Genomic DNA, 23,324 nt, shown 5'->3' on the forward strand with positions numbered 1-23,324 from the left:
TTTTGTTTAATTTCTACTATGAGAGAGTAAGAGTTCAAAGTTAAAGAAGCTTTTATAAATCCCATCTCATTCTAAAAGTTTAAGAAAATTAATTTCACATAAAAATAATCAGGATAAAATTATCAAGGTCAAATACAATATAAAGTTATTATTACAAAAGAGAGAAAAAGAGTAGAATAACATTCTCCTATAGACAATGAAGGCAAGCCAGAAAGATGTGCCCACAAAACACATGAAAAATGTAATCTATTATTTCAAACCAAGCTAAAAGAAATTAGGAAAATGATACATGATATGAAAGAAAAATAGGAATTAGAAGAAAACACTAAATGATAAAGTTTAGTAAACAATTTTTTAAATTTCAGAAATGAAAATTAAATTACAAAGAACATAGGGGCAAATAAACACAACAGATATGCTTTGAGACAAACAGGAGGAAAGGAAGTAGCCAATATTGACTCTAAAGGCATCCAACACAAGACAACAATCACATATCCATGAAAAAGAAAATTGAAACAAGGTTGCAAACAAATACCACAAACTGTAATGCAAAAAAAACTGTCCTGAAAGACAAGACTCAAAACTATTCAACATTTTAAAGGGGCACAAACCCTTATCTGAGAATGTCACTTATAACACTTTCAACAACAAACTTTTACAGGAGGAAAATATGCTATTCAATAAAACTAACTTTCAAATGTGGGCAACCAACTTTTAGAACAAGCTGACTCATGTCAGGACTGTCATCCTCTGAGCCTTGCTGAGGAATTGACAAGAGAGTGAGCTTCAGACAATCATAGTAAGAAAGGAGACAACTAGAACTAAATGAAGATTAACAGGAAGAAAGCAGACTATGCAATAGCTGTTATGCTCTGGGATTTATAGTATCACCAAGCTAATCAAATTTCAACAATGAAGAGAGCAAGAAACCAAGACAAAGTTTTGTTAACTATTTTCAGTAACCATATACATATCTGGTAGTGTTAGACTAGTACCCTGAGTCTTTTGTGCCTGTGATGTGGGATAAAGCAAGTACATAATTATAAGATATTCTAATTCTATCATTCCTCTGTCTTAGAACCAGGATTTGGGGGGAGAAAAGAAACAAAGACGGAACAGAAGAGGTTAAGTATAAATAGAAACGTGTAGTTCTGAATTTGGATCTATCATACCATTATGAACTCAAAAGAAAGTCGGTCAGTCAGTCAGTGAGACTGTCCACTCATTTACCCTATCTCTATTCGCTGAAAACGTCTAGAAACAACAACAGCCCAGTGATCTAAAATGCCATCTCCACTAAAAGACACCAGGGTAGACTCCAGGTGGAGAGGAGAAACTACATGACAAGCCTGAAGCATCTTGTCTTATCAGACTACAAGGAAGTTACCACTGGACCATAAGAAGCACTGCCAAGAGCCAAATACAACAGGGAGCTCAACGTCTGGAGACGCGATAATCTGAGCTTCAACAGGACAATAGTCACAATGGATTAAAGCCCATCACACATGTGCAAATCCATGGGTTCATGATATAAAAGAAAAAACAGGTAATTTTCTGACTATCTAGTGTTAAGGACTTGGTGCTTTCCCCATCTGTCAGTCTGGGTTCAGTCTCTGGTCAGGAAACTAAGATCCCACAAGCTATGAGGCACAGCCAAAAAAAAAAACCCCAAAATAACTGGTCACCTTCAAAGAATGATGTGTTCATTCTCATGAAAATGTGAAAAGAAGAGAAGAATCAAGCTTTTATCCTGCCTTTCTTATACAAACAGTACTCCTGGGTAACCAACCAAAGGATCAGGGAAAATGTCCCTATATAATGTAATCTAAATAATAAATAAGAAATGAAATAATTAGAATAGCACCATTTTGCAACCACCAATGGACTTAATGGCCTCAGGTAATGAGCATCAGTAGCCGCTGCCATCACAAAAGTAAAGACAAGCAGATACTAGATGCTTCCAGATGCTGGATCGCAAACACTAATGGTCCAGCCAGAGGGCCTGGCTGAACTAATCAGGCCGATGAATCAGGGGTAATCTGTAGAAAGACGGGACGGAGGAACAGGTGAAAGTGCAGAAGGGATGAATTATTGAAAAAAAAGGAAGAAACTACTGGTTAAAAGATACTTAAAAGATGGAAACTGTTTAATTAAGAGAGTTAAGATGAGAATGCACACTTGGGTAATAGAAACTGTCCAGAAATACAAGCCAGGACAGTGTCACATTAGAGGGGGCGACACATGGAGGGCTTCTGGGCACAGGCACAAGACTGCTTCTAGATCTGAGTTTCAGCAACTAAGGTATCCACCTAATAAGCTTTAAGCTAAACATCTACTCTGCATAGTTTCCTGTATCATGTTTTGGGTAAGTGAGGTTTCTAGAAAAGGTGGGGAAAGTGACTCTAAAGCAATTTTGTCCCTTTTTTTTTTTTATGTAAAACAAGGATGGCTACTTCGACTGATGCAATGGCAGAAATGGAGCTGTTCTACAGGCAGCTTTTATATGACCCCTGTGTCCTCCCTGGGGCCAGCCCTCAGTACCTGGTATCTTCACTGTGCCGCTGGACGAAGTGTCATCAGTGTAGGGATGGCTACTCTCCACCACCACAGGCTGAGAGGACAGGCGGCCACTCTGTGAGTCTGTAGCCACATCCTCCAACTCGGTGACACAGAGCTCCAACAACATATCTGCCACCTGTGGGGGGAAGCAGGGGACAAAGCAGGAAGACATCAGGATGCCTGCCCGGTTCAGTTCTTTCCACAGGGACGGGGGCACGGAGAGCTTGGGAGTTTGAGAAATCTAGTGTAAATCAGGGCTCGGTTTCCTCACCAATAAAATCATGATAGCAGAGCTCACAGGGGTGCTGTGAAGCTTGGAGAGATCTATGTACAAGTAATAAGGAAGCACCTACACACAAAACACCCAATACATGCCAAGTGATGAAATGCCCGTGATCTCAGCACTTTCTCTTCACGTCAAGGCAAGGTTACGTCCTAGTGAGGAAAATCTGCCCAGGAACAAAACTTTCAAGCAAGCAGCAGAAGGTGTAAAAATGACCAAAATCCTAGAAGGCATGGGGGTCAAGCAAGAGGGACAGGAATGGAGAGGAACGACCCAGCTGTCCAGGCTGAACGGTGGTAGACAGCACCGGACATGAGACAACCGGGGGTGTCTCCTGACCCAAGACATTTAGGCTCAGCCCCCATACCATACAGCCCAACAATCCATAATGTTCGGATTTCATTTCAAAATTTTAGTGACTCACACCATTTAAATGGTCAATACTAGTGATTATATTTTGATTACTATTTTAAAAACAAACAATACACTGTTACAGTAATTAACTTCCAAAGTTTTTAAACTTAGAAAAACTTAATGAGACCATTCTCTATTCTTTCAGAAATGATTATTTTAATCTATTTTTCCTTGTATTTAGATAATAAAGGTTATCTTAGTAAGAAGTTTCATTAATGACAAACTATAATCATTGCCATAATTTAGGTTTTATAATTATGAAAACAAAAGTTTCTCTTGTTTAAAAAGTCTCAAATACTAGATCAGGATGGGGCATAAGAGTAGCATCCTGCCACTGGCCAGGGAAGTTGGAAGAAAATCCCCATCTCTGTTTCTGTCTCCCCTTGAATTTGAGATGTTGATGTCATCTAACTCCTAATGCACAGCCTAGCAGGGGTTTTCTGGGCTTTAACACCTTCTTCTGCAAAGACAGCCAATACCCCAGGAGAGCCAAATAAACTCTGAGAAGAGGGTGACAGAGGGGTCATAGATGTGGTTCTGTCCTCAAGAGTTTACAATCATCTCTCCCATCCACCAGACACCTGAGTGTCTTTGAGGGAGTAACGACCACTGAGAGCTTCAGTTTTCTTATCTGTAAACAAAGGGAAAGCCTGTGCTCTGTACTAAGAGAATGCACCAAGAACAGGGCCTGGAAGATATGTTTACAACAAATTCTACGTATTATTACTTTAAATCCACATTCTCATTCCATCCTTTCCTCTCACAAATGCAATACACTTGTAAAAACATTAATATTTTCCTTATGGAAATTCACCTTGATTTAATCTCTCAGAATTATGCCAAGTAACTTGCCTCAAAAAACTACGAAGCAGGAAACCTATAACCTTTCAGTTCTTCCTGAATATGATTAAGAAACAACAAGCCCCTAAAGTATCTACCAAATCATTTACTAGGATTTCAAGAACGCTCACCCATTCCTAAGCACACTATGGTTTTGGTGGTGGTATGGAAATCAAACCCAGGCGACACAACTGCACAGGGCATATGGCGTCACTCCTGACACAGCCTGCTCTGAAGAGGCGGAGGGGGGCTGCTGGTAAGCAACAGGTGTCCCCAAGGATGCCCAAGGGCTTCAGAACTGATGAGTTCTACTTCTAAGGTACACTGATATGATATTGACTTGATACCATACATTAGCCACATGCAGTTGTTCGAACTTAAAGTGAAATACAATGAAAACATCGGTGCCTCAGGTGCACTAGCTACACTTCAAGAGCTCAAGAGCCATACGTGGCTAGGAGTCACCACACTGGATGGCTCAGGTACAGATCATCATCATGGCAGAAAATACTGCAGAACCCGTGCTACCAAACAGTAAAACCTACTTTAAATAGTTAATAGTTAAAATACTCTGATATTAAAGCATAAAAACTAGCATAATGGAACCAAAAAAAGTCTATAAAGGACCCAAATAAGTACAGTTTACAGTACAATAAGAGTGGTCTTCAAGTCACTGGGAAGAAGATGGATTTAGTCAATAAACTGTGTTGTTGCAACATGTTTGCCGTCTAGGAAAAAGTAAAGCTGAATCCCTACTTTATCCCCTATATCAAGATAAATTTCAGATGGTTCAAAAAGGTAAATATAATAACAAATGAAGCTCAGCTTGGTGCTCTGTGGTGACCTAGAGAGGTGGGATGAGGTGGTGGGAGGGAAGCTCAAGAGGGAGAGGACATATATATAAATATATATCCCTGATTCATGATGTTTGTGTAACAAAAATACAACATTGTAAAGCAATTATATTCCAATAAAAAAATAACGAAAACAAAAATGATTAAAAGAAACCTGAGAGGATTTCTTAAACAATGTCATGCTCGTACCGTATTTACAGCATAATACAAAATCCAGAAGCCATAAATGAGAAAATTTGGCAGATCTGACTTTGCAAAAACTAGAAATTTCTAAATTCTAAAATATTAAAACAATGTTATAAGGCAAACTGAGGAGCAACTCAGCACAGATGGCAGAGAAGGGACTCATTTTCACCAGAATTCCTTGCAGCACAAGACGGCTGCAGCGCCTCCAGCCCACGCCCCTGCAGCTCAGCCCACGCCCCTGCAGCTCACCTGTGGGTAGGCGGTGCCCATGCCGGACAGCACCGCTGAAAGCACGTCCCGGCCCTTGTCCCCCGCCCGGCCACACACAGACAGCTTGAGCAGGTCCACCAAGACACGCGTGTCGTCCACAACCAACAAACTAGTGAATTCATCCAAGGACTGAAGTTCTGGGCCTGACACTTTATTCTGGCTTTCAACATCCTAAAAAAGTTCAACAATTAAAATGAGGAATCATATATTAAGAGACAAACAGTCAAGAACTCAAAGGATACATGATTACTAATGACGAATAAGGAAACTTCTAAGCTATTTACAACCATGAAATACTAGAATAAGAAATAAGAAGCCCCTAAATCTACACCACCTTGTACTATGCTTTCAAAATCAATCAACTATTTTACAAATTACCAACAGCAGCTGTCAAAAGGAATGCCTAAACTATAAAGAAACGACAATATATACTGTGACCAACTTCATATCTGAGGTCGTGTTTCAAGGGGAGACTTCAAATGAAATCTCACCATGTAAAATCTACCAACACAGGGTATGTTTCGGAGTCTTCTATCAACTGCATCTGTACACTATACTTTTACATCTTTTGCCTAGATCCTCTTCATAATTCTTTCTCAGAATATTACGTAACAGACTTTTTGACATATAAACATTGCTCATAATCTCTTGTTCCTTAGGTACTGTTAAGAAGAAAATAAACAGTCTTCTCAGTACTCCCCTTTTACTTCTCATTCACAGAATGTCAGTTAAAACAAACCACACCTGTGATTATTTACCTCTTTCCACATCAGCAGAAAAAGGAATTGCTTGTTTGCCTGTGACAGCATCACTGACCCGTCACAATCCCACGTCATGAGGGTTTCCTGCCCAGGACAATCACCCCACAACCTGCTGCCACCACAGAGGAGCCTCTTGAAGGCTGGCAGTGGGGTCTGGCTTACATAAAGTAACAGAGAGATCCAACAGCTGCTAAGCTTAGAGGGAGTGGGTATCAGAGACCCGAGCCCTTTCTGTTTCTTAGGCAGAGGCCAGCTCTCCAGGGAAAGAACAAGATGCCACAAGTGTCTCTTCTCTTCTCTCTTGCTTTCTGGATCTCAGCGAAATCACTGTCAGTGGTTTTCAGAAACAGAAATAAGCCAGGGAAAGCACAAGCCCCACTTAGGAATCTTTAGGGGAATGTGATCCGAACAATTGTTTGGGAATTGTGCAGATTCCATCAATGCTCAAGTTGGCCCTGGAAACCATAGCTCTGAGGCAGGAGCATGGTTTCTCCCTTAAAAGAAACAGACCTTACTCCCACCTTCAAGTGAAGACACAGGGAATCAGCAAGTGAAGTGCATCAGAAACGAAGACACTCCAGAATCTCATTCACTGAAGGCCAGCAAAAACATTCAGTAGAATATATTAATCATATATAACATCTTTGGTCTTATTTGAAACAATACCAAACATTTTTTTGGTGGGGTTGTTTAAAAAAAAAAATAGAGAACAAATCCAAAGGAACTGCTGAAAATATAATCACTAGTACTAGCTACATAACCTTGCTGTTGTTTAGTCACTAGGTCATGTCTGACTCTTTTGTGACCCCATGGACTGTATAGCCTGACAGGCTCCTCTGTCCATGGGATTTCCCAGGCAAGAATAGTGGAGTGGGTTGCCCATGTAGTCTTTCAGGGAATCTTCCCAACCCAGGGATCAAATCCTCATCTCTTGTGTCTTCTGCATTAGCAGGCGGATTCCGTGCCCAAAACTAACATGAAAATTACTTTCCTGTTATTAATGACTCAAACAAAATTGAAATGATAGTAATTTCAGGCTATAATCTGTATAATGCCTATGCCTCATAAATAAATTTGTAAGAAAGAAATTATATCATCTTTCTTCTACCTAAAAGAAAAAATTTTGAATAATTCAGATTAATTTCTGCATTAAAACCTCACCTTAGGAGATTGCCAAATATCACAAGTTGAGTCCAGACATCTAATTTACAAATATCAACTTTCTTATTACTACAGGTTATGAATATTTTCCATAGCATTTATTTTTGACACTAGTGACAGCATAATAAATCAAGAGTTCCAAATGTAATTGAAAATATATGCTTGGAATATGCTGGAGACCATGTGAGCAGGATGAGATGGCCTGGGATAAGGAGCACCTGAGTAGGCTTGGGAGGTCGTCCACAATGGGAGGGTTAGGCAGGGGAGGCCGCAATGTGACACAGCCAAGCCAAGTGGAAAGTGTTCCTGCTTTGGGCCAGCTGGCATTGGGGACAGGAGTGGGTCAAGCAGGATGAAAGGTCATCCCTGCACAGGCAGACTGGTTTTGAGTGCCAGAAGCTATGCAGGGGAAGGAGGATATCCATATGCGTGAGGAGAGACAGCCAAATGAGAAGGCAGCTAACTGAGGGGAAGTTATTAAACTGTCAATAGCAGGAGCCAGATTCCTCACTGAGAGAAGAGCATGATCAATACAGAAAAGGAAGGAACTAGAATGAACCCTGTGCAGTTATTAGTACTGACTGTCCTGCTGTGAATCAGTGGTTTTCAATATATGTAGGTATATACCAAAGTAAATATTAAATGCGTAACTTATTGAAAGCATATACACACACGTATTTTCTAGCTCTGCCCAGTAAGAAAGGAGATGAACTGCACTTCCCGCCATAAAAAACCAAAGATATTTCAGATCTTGGCTTTGAAATACCATTCTCCAAGAAAAAGAACCATGATTTTTTGGAGAAATAGGATTTCTGTGGTGCAGCACAAAACATCTTGATGAACCTAGAATTCTGTGTTGTGCAGGAAACAACAAAATAAAAGAATAATGAGAGTATGTTCAAAGAGAGAAAATTGTACCAAATATTTAAAGAATTGACACCAATCTTTCACAAACTCTCCCAACAAACAGAAGAGGAACACTGCCTAACTCATCTAGGAGGCCAGTATTATGCTTTAATGCAAATCAGGAGAAGATATAGGTGCAAAAGTCCTTCACAAAATAGCAAAGCAATCCAACAGGCAAGTTAGGCCCTGGAATACAAAAAAGGGTAACAGAGTTTTGCCAAGAGAATGTACTGGTCATTGCAAATACCCTCTTCCAACAACACCAGAGCTGACTCTACACATGGACATCACCCAGATAATCAATACCAAAATCAGACGGACATCACCATTTGGCTACATTCCTTGCAGCCAAAGACAGAGAAGCGCTCTACAGTCAGCAAAAACAAGATGGGGAGCTGACTGTGGCTCAGATCATGAACTCCTTATTGCAAAATTCAGACTTAAACTGAAGAAAGTAGAAAAAACCACTAGATCATTCAGATAAGATCTAAATCAAATCCCTTATGATTAAACAGTGGAAGTGACAAATAGATTCAAGGGATTAGATCTGACAGACGGACTGCCTGAACTATGGAAGGAGGTTTGTAACACTGTACAGGAAGCCATGATCAAAACCATCCCCAAGAAAAAGAAATGTAAAAAGGCAAAACAGTGTCTGAGGAAGCTTTACAAATAGCTGATAAAAGAAGAGAAATGAAAGGCAAAGGAGGAAAAAAAATATATATATACCCATCTGAATGCAGAGTTCCAAAGAATAGCAAAGAGAGATAAGAAAGCCTTCCTCAGTGATCAATGCAAAGAAATGGAAGAAAACAATAGAATGGGGGAATGACTAGAGATCTCTTGAAGAAAATCAGAGATACCAAGGGAACATTTCAGGCAAAGATGGGCTCAATAAAGAAAAATAACACTATGGATCTAACAGAAGCAGAAGCTATTAAGATGAGGTGGCAAGAATACACAGAAGAACTATACAAAAAGATCTTAATGACCCAAATAACCATGATGGTGTGATCACTGACCTAGAGCCAGACATCTTTGAGTGAGAACCCAAGTGGACCTTAGGAAGCATCATTATGAACAAAGCTAGTGGAGGTGATGGACTTCCAGTTGAGCTAGTTAAAATCCTAAAAGATGATGCTGTTAAAGTGCCGCACTCAGTATGCCAACAAATTTGGAAAACTCAGCAGTGGCCAAGACTAGAAAAAGGTCAGTTTTCAGTTTTCATGCCAATCCCAAAGAAAGGCAATGCCAAATAATGTTCAAACTACTGCACAACTGCACTCATCTCACATGCTAGCAAAGTAATACACAATATTCTCTAAGCTAGGCTTCAACAGTACATGAACTGAGAACTTCAAGATGTACAGGCTGGATTTAGAAAAGGCAGAGGAAGCAGGGATCAAATTGCCACATCTGCTAGATCTTAGAATTGAAGAAAATCATCTACTTCTGCTTCACTGACTATGCTAAAACCTTTGATGTGTGGATCACAAGAAACTGGAAAATTCTTAAGGAGATGGGAATACCAGACCACCTCACCTGCCTCCTGAGAAATCTGTATGCAGGTCATGAAGCAACAGTTAGAACTGGACATGGAACAACGGACTGGTTCCAAATTGGGAAAGGAGTATGTCAAGGCTGTATATTGTCACCCTGCTTATTTAACTTAAATGCAGAGTACATGATGCAAAATGTTGGACTGGATGAAGCACAAGCTGGAATCAAGATTGCCGGAAGAAATATCAAAAACCTCAGATATGCAGATGACACCATCTTTATGGCAGAAAGCAAAGAAGAACTAAGAGCCTCTTGATGAAAGTGAAAGAGAAGAGTGAAAAGGCTGACTTAAAATTCAACATTCAAAAAATGAAGATCATGGCATCGGTCCCATCACTTCATGGCAAATAGATGGGAAACAATGGAAACTGTGAGAGACTATTTTTGGGGGCCCTGTATCACCGCAGATAGTGACTGCAATCATGAAATTAAAAAACGCTTGCTCCTTGGAAAAAAGTCATGACCAACCTAGATAGCATATTAAAAAACAGAGACATTACTTTGCCAACAAAGGTCCACCTAGTCAAAGCTATGGTTTTTCCAGTAGTCATGTATAGATGTGAGAGTTGACCATAAAGAAAGCTGAGCACCGAAGAATTGATGCTTTTGAACTGTGGTGTTGGAGAAGACTCTCTGCGAGTCCTTTGGACTGCAAAGAGATTCAATCCTAAAAGAAACCAGTCCTGAATATTCACTGGAAGGACTGATAGTGAAGCTGAAGCTCCAATACTCTGACCACCTGATGTGAAGAACTGACTCACTGGAAAAGATCCTGATGGTGGAAAGACTGAAGGCAGGAGAAGGAGACGACAGAGGATAAGATAGTTGGATGGTATCACCACTCAATGGACATGAGTTTGAGCAAGCTCCAGGTATTGGTGATGGCCAGGGAAGCCTGGAGTCATGCAGTTCATGGGGTTGCAAAGAGTCAGACAGGCCTGAGCGACTGAGCTAAACTGACTGTGCTATAAAGTAAAGTGCTCAAAGAAATATGGGGGCACATCAGAAAGACAAACCAGATGGAAAGGCCTACCAAAGGCCAAGTCTGGGACAATTTGGGTGTCAAATGATGATAGTAATATAAGTCATTATTTGAGTAAAATAGAATTCCATGAATATATACCCACAGAAAGATGAGATGAAGAGGGAAAGTTCTTCCCTACTGAAGAGTAGCAACAATGGTATTCCAAAAGGAATGATGAAATCTGAAAAATCACCATTTGACAATTATCACAGTAGTAATGGACCCAGATGGAATTATCAAGAGATACTAAAAACTGGCAGATGAAAACATAATGAGGGATAAGCTAGTAACATAGTCCCAAAGTAAATTATCTCCCCAGGAATACCTATAAACATGCTTTTTTTTTTAAATTTATTAACTTCCAATAGCGAAATCTTGTAGACAAACTTAACAAATAAGAATTAATATCACCTGTGATGCAGCAAATCAACAATGCACACACCTCAAAAGAATGCACTGAAAAGAACTCTGCATCATTCTTGTGGCATTTCTTATAAAAAGAGGAACTTAAGGATGGTTCCATATTGAATACAAAAAGAGGTAACCCTCACACCTGGGCAGGATCTAGACCCGTAATGAGCAAAATCTGAGTCGGTCTCTGGAGCAGAAAATAGTCCCTGATCAGTGGCAATGTCCTGATACTTAGGAAGCACACTCTGAAGCTTTAAGGAAGGCTGGGATTATGCCATGCAGCTCTCCCACCAACAGTTTAGAAACACTCACAATTGGAGAATCCAGGTAGACAGTACAAAGGAGTATGCCATGCTCTATGTCTAGGAAATATTTCTGCAACTTGAGTGTACATTTAAGATTATTTCAAAATAAACCATTAAAGAAGAAAACCCCCTGACCTCTTTGGTTTTGGTCATGGTTTCTGCAATGATGCTGGCAGCTCCTGGGTCATCTGTTACTGGGATAAACGGCCGAGAAGAAGCTGAGCAAGCTGATGGGGTCACTGCAGAAGGGGTCACAGCATCCTCAGAAGAGATAATCTAGTTTGAAAATGAAGAAGAAAAACGAGAAACTTGGCAACATGGCACACTTCCCTTCTAACTCCAAAAGGCTTACTTACCCCTTAGGTCATCTGGAATATGCAAGATTTTACAGAGATAACAAGACATTTATATTACCAGCTACCACCTCCAGTGCAATCTGGGACAGCCCTGCAAAGTTAAGCATATTCATGTTCCCAGGAAAACCTATTAATATTCACAAGCAATCACATGAAAACAACTAAAATGAGCTCACATCTCTCCAAGCTGGGCTTTTCCCCAAAATAAATACAAAAACCTTTAGTTTTCACAGTGTTCAAGTTTCAGCATTATAGATGAACAACTGCATGGTGTACTTAGCAACTTTTTAAAAGAATATTCCCATCTATACACTACAAGACTCCTTTTAAACAGAATACTAATTCAAGCCAAAAATCATAGTAGTAGACACAAAAACATTCTGAATTAAATTAAAGAATGACTTGTACTTTATAAGACACAAATGAGCTACCTTTCACTTCCTAATCAAACACTGCTTTACTGCTTTACCATTTTTTACCTCTCCTCTCTTTTCTTGCCATGGATTTGGACTCAATCTGTCTTCAATATCAACAGCCAGCACACACTCCTCTCCATTCATGGGACTGGCCATGGCAGATACGTCAGAAGCAGGTGCAGAGGAGGAGAAGGAAGGACACTCCACCGGGGCAACCATGCCAGCCGGCATCAGGGCCCCAACCACGGTGTCTCTGTCAGGAGAGAAAGCCAGGCCTGTGGTGAACTGAATCTACCTCTGCAGGATGGCAGAGTCAGGGGGCAGGGCAACTGTTTACTGAAGGATTCCCTCATTATTACAGAATAACTATAAAAAGAGAGTTTTAGAAAAATATTGAATGTTATTACTATGTATCTATTGCCTAAAATATTTACTCCTAATCTTATTTACTGAACGACCACAGTGATAACAGGTGAAAAACTGCCAACATAAAAATCAGACCAGAATAAGCCTCTGGATTTCTCTGAGAAATCTTGGTTGTTAAGAGTCTAAGGATAATTTGGGTTTTTTTGTTGTTAGGTCACTAAGTCATATCCAACTCTTTGCGACCCCATGGCCAGCAGGCACACCAGGCTTCCCTGTCTCTCACTATCTCCTGGAGTTTGCCCAAGGTCACATCCATTGAATCAGTGATACCATCCAACCATCTCATCCTCTGTTGCACTCTTCTCCTTCTGCCTTCAAGCTTTCCTAGCACCAGAGTCTTTTCCAGTGAGCTGGAATTCACATTAGACGGCCAAAGTATTAAAGCTTCAGCATTAGTCCTTCCAATGATTATTCAGAATGTATTTCCTTTAAGATTAACGGGTTTGATCTCCTTGCTCTCCAAGGGGTTCTCAAGTCTTCTCAAGCACCACAGTTCAAAAGCATTAATTCTTCAGTGCTCTGCCTTCTTTACGGTCCAGCTCTCACATCTGTACATGACTACTGGAAAGACTCTGACTATAGCCTTGACTATATGGACCTTTGTTGGCAAAGTGATGTCTCTGTTTTTTAATATACTGTCTAGGTTTGCCATAGCTTTCCTGCCAAGAAGCAATCATCTTCTAACTTCATGGCTGCAGTCACCATCCACAGTGATTTTGTGTTTATTGCAAGCCAGATACCAAAGGTGCCTCACACAAGGCAGTGAAGATTAAATATCCTCTCAACAACTAAGTTAGCCTTTAGTCTAAATTAATGTCCCTAAGTATTTATTTCTATTCATCATGTACATAACCACAATACAATGATTGATGGGCCATTTATGTAGTCTGCATGAAAATAGCAGCAAAATGGAGGAAAAGACAACACTATCAAATCTCTGCCTTAACAAGAGTGAAGGAGATGACAACTATCTTAAACATTACTGTATATAAGCATCAACTAATTCTTCCTCCCAAAACAGGTATAAAGCTTATTGGCCATAAAGAATAATGAAAATGTTCTTCAACTTGATTTTCTAATTCATATTTCAACCTCCATTAAAGAAAAGCATAAAGATACCATCATTCACTATCAAAGGGTGTATGACCTAAAACTCACAGTATTTAAAAACAGTAACAAACATTCTCCGTCAAAAAAGGACAAAAACCTAAAGTTTACATAATTGTGGGATTTCAAAAGCTAGCAAACAAGCTTACCTGGCATACATGATTTGCAATGCTGTAAGTATATGAGATAAGGCCTGTTGTTTGGCCAGATTTCCATCTAATGATAGGAGAATCTTGGCAAGAGAAGGGCGATTTGGTTTAGAATTATTTGCACCATTGATTTTATTACTGGCAGGAGAAGAGTCAGCATCAGAAGGCACACCTGGAAAAGTAAAATAAAACTGGCTTCAATTTTTAAGATCAGAGTTTGCTCTATTTCTATAATTTGACCTTTCCATTTCATTTCAAAGCACACTGCAATCTGCATTTTGCTATTTCACAGATTAAATATTAGTTTCACCAATAATCTCGCATAGTTTAAAAACAAACATCTATAGCGAAGGTTTGCTATAACTACAAAAAAATGTAAATGCTTTTGCAAAATGTACTTACAACAATTTACGCTATACATATATAAGCCATGACAATACTATGATAACTATCTATATTTACTTATTGATGAAATGTAAAGCAAAAACAAAAAAAATCCACAACAATGGTGAGAAGATAGTATATTCACCATATACAGTATTAGCAAGTTCCAGCCCACTGCCCTGAGAGTTCCCAGGCCTGATTACAGGGAGAGAACCAGATGGAGCCCAGTGGTCTCTGTGAGAAGAGGAGGTTGAGCTCAGCACCAGGGAATCCAATGTGGGCAAAGTTCACAGGACAGGATAAGAGGGAAAAGTTGCACAGAGAGTGCCCTGGAGATATGCAGGCATTCTCACTCATCCAGATAAGACGCCTTCATAAATGGGCATGACTCAGAGACAAAGAAAGAACTTGTATGAGAGGACTAGGAGAACACAGAGGTCCCAGCTACTGCCTGTTCCCATCAGCTAGAGGGAAGACCTCATCATTCACAAGGCACTGGGTGAAATACTCAGTGGTAGGGAATTATTAGTCCCACAATAGTATCAGCTCTGAATCCATTTAACAAATCCAAAACAAAGGTCCAAAGGGATCAAACTGTTTTGAGAGTAATTTAACTGTACATAAGCTCAAGAAGATTCACTAGACGCATAAAAATCTCCAGCAACATTCACAATGTATGGCATCAAACTAAAAGTTACCATGTTGGAAGAAAGGCAGGAAAATACCACTCAACTCAGGAAGAAAAATCGATCTAAACAATCCAGAACTGACACAGATATTACCATCAGCAGACAACTTAAGTTGAAATACTTATATCTGTATTCCATATGTTCAAAAGAAAATCAGAGACATAAAAGATAAAAAAAATATGCAAATCAAATTTCTAGAAAAGTAGCTAAGATGTCTGATTACCTTCTTATATCTGTATTACATATGTTCAAAAGAGAATCAGAGACGTAAAAAAAAAAATAAATCAAATTTCTAGAAAAGTAGCTAAGATGTCTGAGATTTAAATAGTAACATTAACAGCATATGAAAATGAAGCAAAGACGAGTGCATGTGAAGATACAGCAACAGAAACTATTCATGTGAAACAGAAAGAACAGTTTAAAAATGAACAATGTCATTTATCTGTGGAACAACTTGAGGAGTCCTAATACACATGGAACTAGACTTCCCAAAGGTACAGCGAAAAAAATTTTTTTGAAGAACAGTGACCGACAATTTTACAAAATGGATGAAAACTTAAAACTCAAGAGATCTAAGAGGCACCATGAACCACAAGTGCTTGAACCATGAAAATAAAAACCAGGGAAATAAAAAGAAAATCCTAAAAGCAGTCTTAGATAAAAGACATGCTATGTACAGAAGAACAAAGATAAGAATGACAGCAAATTCTCAATGAAAACAATGTCAACCAAAAATTATATAGTCAGCTAAAATATGGTGCAAACATGAAGCAAAATAGTGCCTAGTTTAGCCATAAGAAGCTGAAAGGAAGAATCGCACATCTGAGCTGACAAGACATAAAAAAGGAATTTCTTCAAGCAGAAGAAAAGTGATTCAGATGGAAAAAGGATCTCCACAAAGAAATGAAGAACACTGGAAAGAGTAACTGTGTGAGTAAATACAGAGATACTCTTTTAACTCATTTAAATAGATAACCTGATGTTTAAAAAAACTGATTTAAACAACTGTAACATTTACAACATACAGAGAAAGGCATAACAAAGTAGCACTGAGGCCGGGAGGGCAGAAGCAGAGATGTATCACCGCAAGAGGCACACACTGCACATGAAACAGTGTGACCCCACCTGCAGGTGGCACTGGTGCAGTCACTCAGTTGAGTCCAGCTCTTGCGACCCCACGGACTGTAGCCCGCCAGGCTCCTCTGTCCATGGAATTCTCCAGCCAAGAATACTGGAGTGGGTTGCCATTTCCTTCTCCAGGGGATCTTTCCCACCCAGGAATCGAACCTGAGTCCCCTGCATTGCAGTCGATTCTTTACCTACTGAGCTACAAGGGAATCAGCTAAAGGCAGACTATGATACATTAAAGGTGCATAATTCCTAAAACAACCACTAAAGTAACACAAAAAGTTAAAGCTCAAAGAAAACAAAGAAGAAAATACAACATCAAAAAGAACAATTAATTCAAAGAAAGGCAGAAAAAGAGCAGAAAAAAACAATAAACAGCTAGGACTAATATAATACAAAACAAACAGCAGGATACTGATTGAAAACAAATACATTCATAATCACATTAAATGTGAGTGAAGTAAACACCCCAATTAGAGAGTCCCAGAGAAAAAATTAAAAAGTAAAATCCAACTATATGTTGCCTACCAGGAACTTTTTTTTAGTAGGTTAACAGTAAAAAGAATGGAAAAAATATATCATAGTTTCTCTTGTACCTATATTCTTAACAGTCAAACTTTATTTCAAAGCAAGAATTTCAAAGCAAAGGATGAGAGGATAATCTGTCATTAATGATGTCAGTGTCAATTACTCAAGGAGAGTAAACAGACGTTTACACTAGAAAAGTGGGAAGACCCTAAGCCAAAGACCTAAGCTTCTTAGAAGAAAAGAATAGCCTCTCACTTCCTGAGTGGTGGCGGGGGCGGGGGCGGGGGGGGGGGGGGTGGAGGGGCTGCAGGAGGTGGCGGGCACGGAGCCTGAGCTGGTTCTGCTGAGGATTAGGTCTGCCTGCCCTTGCTTCCCATTTCCTGTGGAGGAAGTCCCAGCCACTAGGAAGACCTTCCCCAGTGAGCCCTGGGGAAGCAGCAGTGACCTGTCAGGGCTCCAGCCCAGAAGGCCAGGGGCCTTTTGTTATTTTATTTTTTTTTAAAAAAAAAAAAAAGAAGAAAAGAATAAAGATTAAAGATCAGTGAAACAGAAAACAGAAAAACAACGAAGGAAAATCAAGGAAACCATTGGCTTATTCTTTGAAAAAACTTAATAAAACTGATAAAGCTATAGACAAACTGGAAAGAGAAGACACAATTACCAATATAAGCAATGAGTAACAACACCACTATAGAGCCTACAAATATTAAAAGAAAAATAAGCAAACACTGAGACAACTTTATGCCATTAAGTTAAACTTGCATCAAAGACACAAATCTTACCATTAAAGAAACAGCTAGCCCTAAATCTTAAAGGAATTAAATTTATGGTTTAAAAATACTACACAGAGAGGTGAAAGTTCTTAACTAGCTTTTTTTTTAAAGCAACTAGAACACAAAAAGGAACAAAAAGAATAATTCATATGTCAAAAATAAAGCTGAAAAACATATAAAACTGGGCTGTCATGGTGGGCTGGCCCCAGAAGACCACTGGCCTTGTGGGACTAGCTTATGTTTAAGAGTCCACATGAGAAGCTAAGAACATGGTATACAAAGATTCTTGGATGTTCTTGGACGAATCCCTAAAAATACACCATATAGAAGGTATATAGTATAGATTACAAATAAGAAGCTGGGTATAGTTAAAATGGAACCAGAGGTTATAAAATTAAAAGAGCAACTTCAGAGTGGTTAATAGAAGAGATGATTTTTTTAGGCTGAAAATGAATTAAGTCTGCAAGAAAAATGGTGGAATGGAAAACATGGGAGTCCTCAGTGGAAGAGCCTCCTGCCAACCAATGGAAATGGATAATATAAACATTAAGTGACTAGTATCTTCATGAGAAACTATATAGTCAAAAATAGTTATATTAAAAATATTTTCATATTCATCTTATGATCAAGAAAACTGATACAGAACATATTTAGGACACTTGATAAAATGGATGATTATGGTACCAGGGGCTTGTGAATCAATTTTTGATTTATAGAGTAGCTATCCAAATTACTGAAGAAGCTGAAGTTGAACGGTTCTATGAAGACCTATAAGACCTTTGAGAACTAACATCCAAAAAAGATGTCCTTTTCATTATAGGGACTGGAATGCAAAGGTGGGAAGTCAAGAAACACCTGGAGTAACGGGCAGATTTGGCCTTGGAATACAGAATGAAGCAGGGCAAAAGCTAATAACAGTTTTGCCAAGAGAACGCACTTGGCATAGCAAACATTCTCTTCCAACAACACAAGAGAAGACTCTATACATGGACATCAGCAGATGGCCAACACCAAAATCAGATTGATTATATTCTTTGCAGCCAAAGATGGAGCTCTATATAGTCAGCAAAAAACAAGACCAGGAGCAGACTGTGGCTCAGATCACAAATTCCTTATTGTCAAATTCAGGCTTGAACTGAAGAAAGAAGGGAAAACCACTAACCCATTCAGGTATGACATAAATCAAATCCCTTATGATTATATAGTGGAAGTAAGAAATAGATTTAAGGGACTAGATCCGATAGAGTGCCTGATGAACTATGGACAGCGGTTCGTGACACTGTACAGGAGACAGGGATCAAGACCATCCCCAAGAAAAAGAAATGCAAAAAAGAAAAATGGCTATCTGAGAAGGCCTTACAAATAGCCGTGAAAAGAAGAGAAGAAAAAAGCAAAGGAGAAAAGGAAAGAAATACCTATTTAAATGCAGACTTCCAAAGAATAGCAAAGAGAGAAAAGAAAGCCTTCCTCAGCGATCAATACAAAGAAATAGAGGAAAACAACAGAATGGGAAAGACTAGAGATCTCCTCAAGAAAACTAGAGATACCAAGGGAACATTTCATGCAAAGATGGGCTCAATAAAGGACAGATGGTATGGACCTGACAGAAGCAGAAGATATTGAAAAGAGGTCACAAGAATACACAGAAGAACTGTACAAAAAGATCTTCACGACCCAGATAATCACAATGATGTGATCACTCACCTAGAGCCAGACATCTTGGAATGTGAGGTCAAGTGGGCCTTAGGAAGCATCACTACAAACAAAGCTAGTGGAGGTGATGGAATTCCAGTTGAGCTTTTTCAAATTCTGAAAGATGATGCTGTGAAAGTGCCGCAATCAATATGCCAGCAAATTTGGAAAACTCAGCAGTGGCCACAGGACTGGAAAAGGTCAGTTTTCATTCCAATCCCAAAGAAAGGCAATGCCAAAGAATGCTCAAACTACCACACAATTGCACTCATCTCACAGGCAAGTAAAGTAATGCTCAAAATTCTCCAAGCCAGGCTTCAGCAATACGTGAACCGTGAACTTCCAGATGTTCAAGCTGGTTTTAGAAAAGGCAGAAGAACCAGAGATCAAATTGCCAACATCCACTGGATCATCAAAAAAGCAAGAGAGTTCCAGAAAAACATCTATTTCTGCTTTACTGACTACGCCAAAGCCTTTGACTGTGTGGATCACAATAAACTGTGGAAATTCTGAAAGAGATGGGAATAACAGACCAGCTGACCTGCCTCTTGAGAAATTTATATGCAGGTCAGGAAGCAACAGTTAGAACTGGACATGGAACAACACACTGGTTCCAAGTAGGAAAAGGAGTACGTCAAGGCTGTATATTGTCACCCTGCTTATTTAACTTCTATGCATAGTACATCATGAGAAACGCTGGGCTGGAAGAAGCACAAGCTGGAATCAAACTGGGAGAAATATCAATAACCTCAGATATGCAGATGACACCACCCTTATGGCAGAAAGTGAAGAGGAACTAAAAAGCCTCTTGATGAAGGTCAAAGAGGAGAGTGAAAAAGTTGGCTTAAAACTCCACATTCAGAAAACGAAGATTTGGCATCCGGTCCCATCACTTCATGGGAAACAGATGGGGAAACAGTGTCAGACTTATTTTTTGGGGCTCCAAAATCACGGCAGATGGTGATTGAAGCCATGAAATTAAAAGACGCTTACTCCTTGGAAGGAAAGTTATGACCAACCTAGACAGCATATTCAAAAGCAGAGACATTACTTTGCCAACAAAGGTCCATCTAGTCAAGGCTATGGTTTTTCCTGTGGTCATGTATGGATGTGAGAGTTGGACTGTGAAGAAGGCTGAGCGCTGAAGAATTGATGCTTTTGACTGTGGTGTTGGAGAAGACTCTTGAGAGTCCCTTAGACTGCAAGGAGATCCAACCAGTCCATTCTGAAGGAGATCAGCCCTGGGATTTCTTTGGAAGGAATGATGCTGAAGCTGAAACTCCAGTACTTTGACCACCTCATGCGAAGTGTGGACTCATTGGAAAAGACTCTGATGCTGGGAGGGATTGGGGGCAGGAGGAGAAGGGGACGACAGAGGATGAGATGGCTGGATGGCATCACTGACTCGATGGACATGAGTCTGAGTGAACTCTGGGAGTTGGTGATGGACAGGGAGGCCTGGCGTGCTGCAATTCATGGGGTCGCAAAGAGTCGGACACGACTGAGCAAGTGAACTGAACTGAACTGAGCACTACACATCTACAGAATGGCTAAAATTAAAAACTGACTACATCAAATACAAACAAAAATATGGAGATGCTGGAGTTACAGAATAACCACTTTGCAAAACAGTTTGCAGTTCTTAAGAAAATAAACTTGTATCTACCATACCAGCCAATCATTCCTCTCCTAAGTACTTACCCTAGAGAAATGTAAGTGTATGTGTCCATATAAAGACTATACACAAATGTTCAGAGCAAGTATTTGTATAGTCAAAATTAAGAAGCAACACCAAAGTCCATCAACAGGCAAACTGATGTATCAACTGCAGTATACCCATAAATAAAATGCTAGCCAACAATTAAAAAAGAATGAAATACTGATACATGCAACATGGATGAATCTCAAAATAATTATGGTGCGTGAAAAAAGTTAGATTAGAAAAAAAGCACATACTATATGATTCCATTAATATAAAACTCTAAAATGGCAAACTGATCTACAGTGACAGACATGAAGTCAGTGGTTGTGGAAAGCTGGGAGGGGTCTACTCAAGGGTAGTATACACATTTGTTCATTATGTCGACTGTGATGATGCTCTCACAGGTGCACACATATCAAAGCTGATAAAAATTAGTCTACACAGGTTGGATTGTTTTAATATGTAGATTGTATTATTCATATATGTATTCATTTCTGAATACATATATGAATTCAGCTCTGAATAGAGCTGATGAAAACACCAAATGCCTAAACTTTAAAGTCCCTCTGTCTGCACATGTGCACAGCATTGCCAGAGCTGTCCTGATCTCAAGAACCAGCACTGTACTTCTTCTAGTTTTCATTCCAGCATAAATCATAGCACAGAGCACCATGACGACTCTGGGGCTATGGTTCAGAACATAGGTAACTCGGTGCTACAAACTCTAACCTAGTAGCAGTATTAAACATTCCATCTATGACATTCTATCTATGCAGAAGGATCTCGTATAAAACACATATCTCGGTTACCTAAATAGGAAGCACCTAAAGGGTCTCTTGCAGTCTGGAAGAGGACAGGCTCGTGAACAGAGGGTGTTGCCACATCAACAGTTGTCCACGCCACACTGTGAGAAGACCCGCAAGCTACTCGTGTGATCTTCTGGCCTTCTAAGCCTTGCACAAGTGTGGGCTTCCTATTAACTGTGGTTGTGCCATTGCCCTGTTGGCCATGGTCATTGTCACCCCAAGCGTATACCTGTTAAGGGGATAAAAATAATTTTTCAACATTTCAGAACTTTCTTTAAGTTTACTTCAAAATTCTTGCTGAGTGCTTCCCGGATAGCTCCCGCTGGTAAAGAATCTGCCTACAATGCAGGAGACCCTAGTTCAATTACTGGGTCAGGAAGGGACCTGCTGGAGAAGGGATAAGCTACCCACTCCAGTATTCTTGGGCTTCCCTTGTGACTCAGCTGGTAAAGAAATCTGCCTGCAATGCAGGAGACCTGGGTTCGATCGCCTGGGTTGGGAAGATCCCCTGGAGAAGGGAAAGGCTACCCGCTCCAGTATTCTGGCCTGGAGAATTCCATGGACTGTATAGTCCATGGGGTCACAAAGAGTCGGACATGACTGAGAAACTTTCACTTTCATTTCCTTAATATCAACCCAATAAACTCATCTATATACTGTTCTTAGAAGCAGGAAGTTCTCCTCTTTAACTAAATATTGTAACATTTTTTCCTTAATTTTGAAAAGAGAAAATGATCCAAAAAATATGTTTACTTTTCAAGGAATTTTATGCTTTACAGAATTAGGAAGTATAATTCATTTTTATTTCATTCTGATTGAAGTACAATATGCTGATTTATTGTCATACATTTCAAATTGTCATAATTTCAAATTATATTATCTCTGAGCCTGTCACAGGATAGCCTCTTATTGGAGGAACAAACAACTCTTATCAAGGATAACTTTAGTTCAGAAATGAAATACATACATTTCCCTATCAGACATTACAGTGGGAAAGCTCACTACTTTATAACGTGCATTACTCAGCAGTCTTTCCTGGATGCCCTCACTCATGCTGACAGTTAGGCAAATGTACACAGGAACACAGTGGACACAGCCCACCCTTCTGGTTTTTCAAGTACCAAGACTCACTTTATTTTGTCACAAGTTATACTATCAACATAAGATCTTGTCCCGAGCTCCCTTACCTGTCCTGCATCAGTGACCGCCAAGCAGTGCAGGGCCCCAACAGCCACATGCACAATCTTCTTCCCTCTCAGCCCTTCCACTACCTGTGGTTTCCGCACATGCACATCCGAGCCATGGCCCAGTCTGAAATAGTCCCCCTTCCCCCTGTAAGGAATCAACAGTGAGTATTTTAATACATGATTATGGTCTGGCAATACCCCACAGCAAAATATTCACTGCCACAGCACTAGAGTCAGCTCAATGACAACAGACACAATGCCCAAGGTCTTAGAAATTATAAAATAGTATACCATTAATTCAAAATAATACATTAATTCTGCTAGCAAGATCCTTAATGTGTTTAACGGTACTTAAATTACTGATGTAGATTTCATAGAGACTGAAAACATGACACGCAACCTCAAATGGCTCTTTAAAGATCTCTGTAGTGATTCTTCCCCAAGCTG

General features: G+C 39.6%; 1 protein-coding gene and 1 pseudogene across 6 annotated transcripts in view; one reads left to right on the top strand and one right to left on the bottom strand.

Moving 5' to 3' along the window:
• The window catches only part of HERC2 (HECT and RLD domain containing E3 ubiquitin protein ligase 2), a 234,998-nt gene that overhangs the window by 47,987 nt on the left and 163,687 nt on the right, over window positions 1–23,324 (bottom strand). For all 6 annotated transcript variants that reach the window (XR_011570152.1, XM_070801388.1, XM_070801376.1 and 3 more), the window contains 7 exons: window positions 22,878–23,022; window positions 21,694–21,919; window positions 13,989–14,160; window positions 12,370–12,559; window positions 11,670–11,810; window positions 5,386–5,577; window positions 2,542–2,695 (listed from right to left, as the gene is read on the bottom strand). Coding sequence is in view for 5 of the 6 variants with exons in the window: in XM_070801388.1 (XP_070657489.1) it covers window positions 2,542–2,695; window positions 5,386–5,577; window positions 11,670–11,810; window positions 12,370–12,559; window positions 13,989–14,160; window positions 21,694–21,919; window positions 22,878–23,022 (1,220 nt within the window). In the remaining variant the exon portion in view is untranslated. The remainder of the gene's footprint in view (window positions 1–2,541; window positions 2,696–5,385; window positions 5,578–11,669; window positions 11,811–12,369; window positions 12,560–13,988; window positions 14,161–21,693; window positions 21,920–22,877; window positions 23,023–23,324) is intronic.
• On the top strand, window positions 17,682–18,033 carry LOC109565009 (NADH dehydrogenase [ubiquinone] 1 alpha subcomplex subunit 5 pseudogene; annotated as a pseudogene).

This window comes from Bos indicus, chromosome 2, assembly GCF_029378745.1.
Source record: "Bos indicus isolate NIAB-ARS_2022 breed Sahiwal x Tharparkar chromosome 2, NIAB-ARS_B.indTharparkar_mat_pri_1.0, whole genome shotgun sequence".
NCBI lineage: Eukaryota > Metazoa > Chordata > Mammalia > Artiodactyla > Bovidae > Bos > Bos indicus.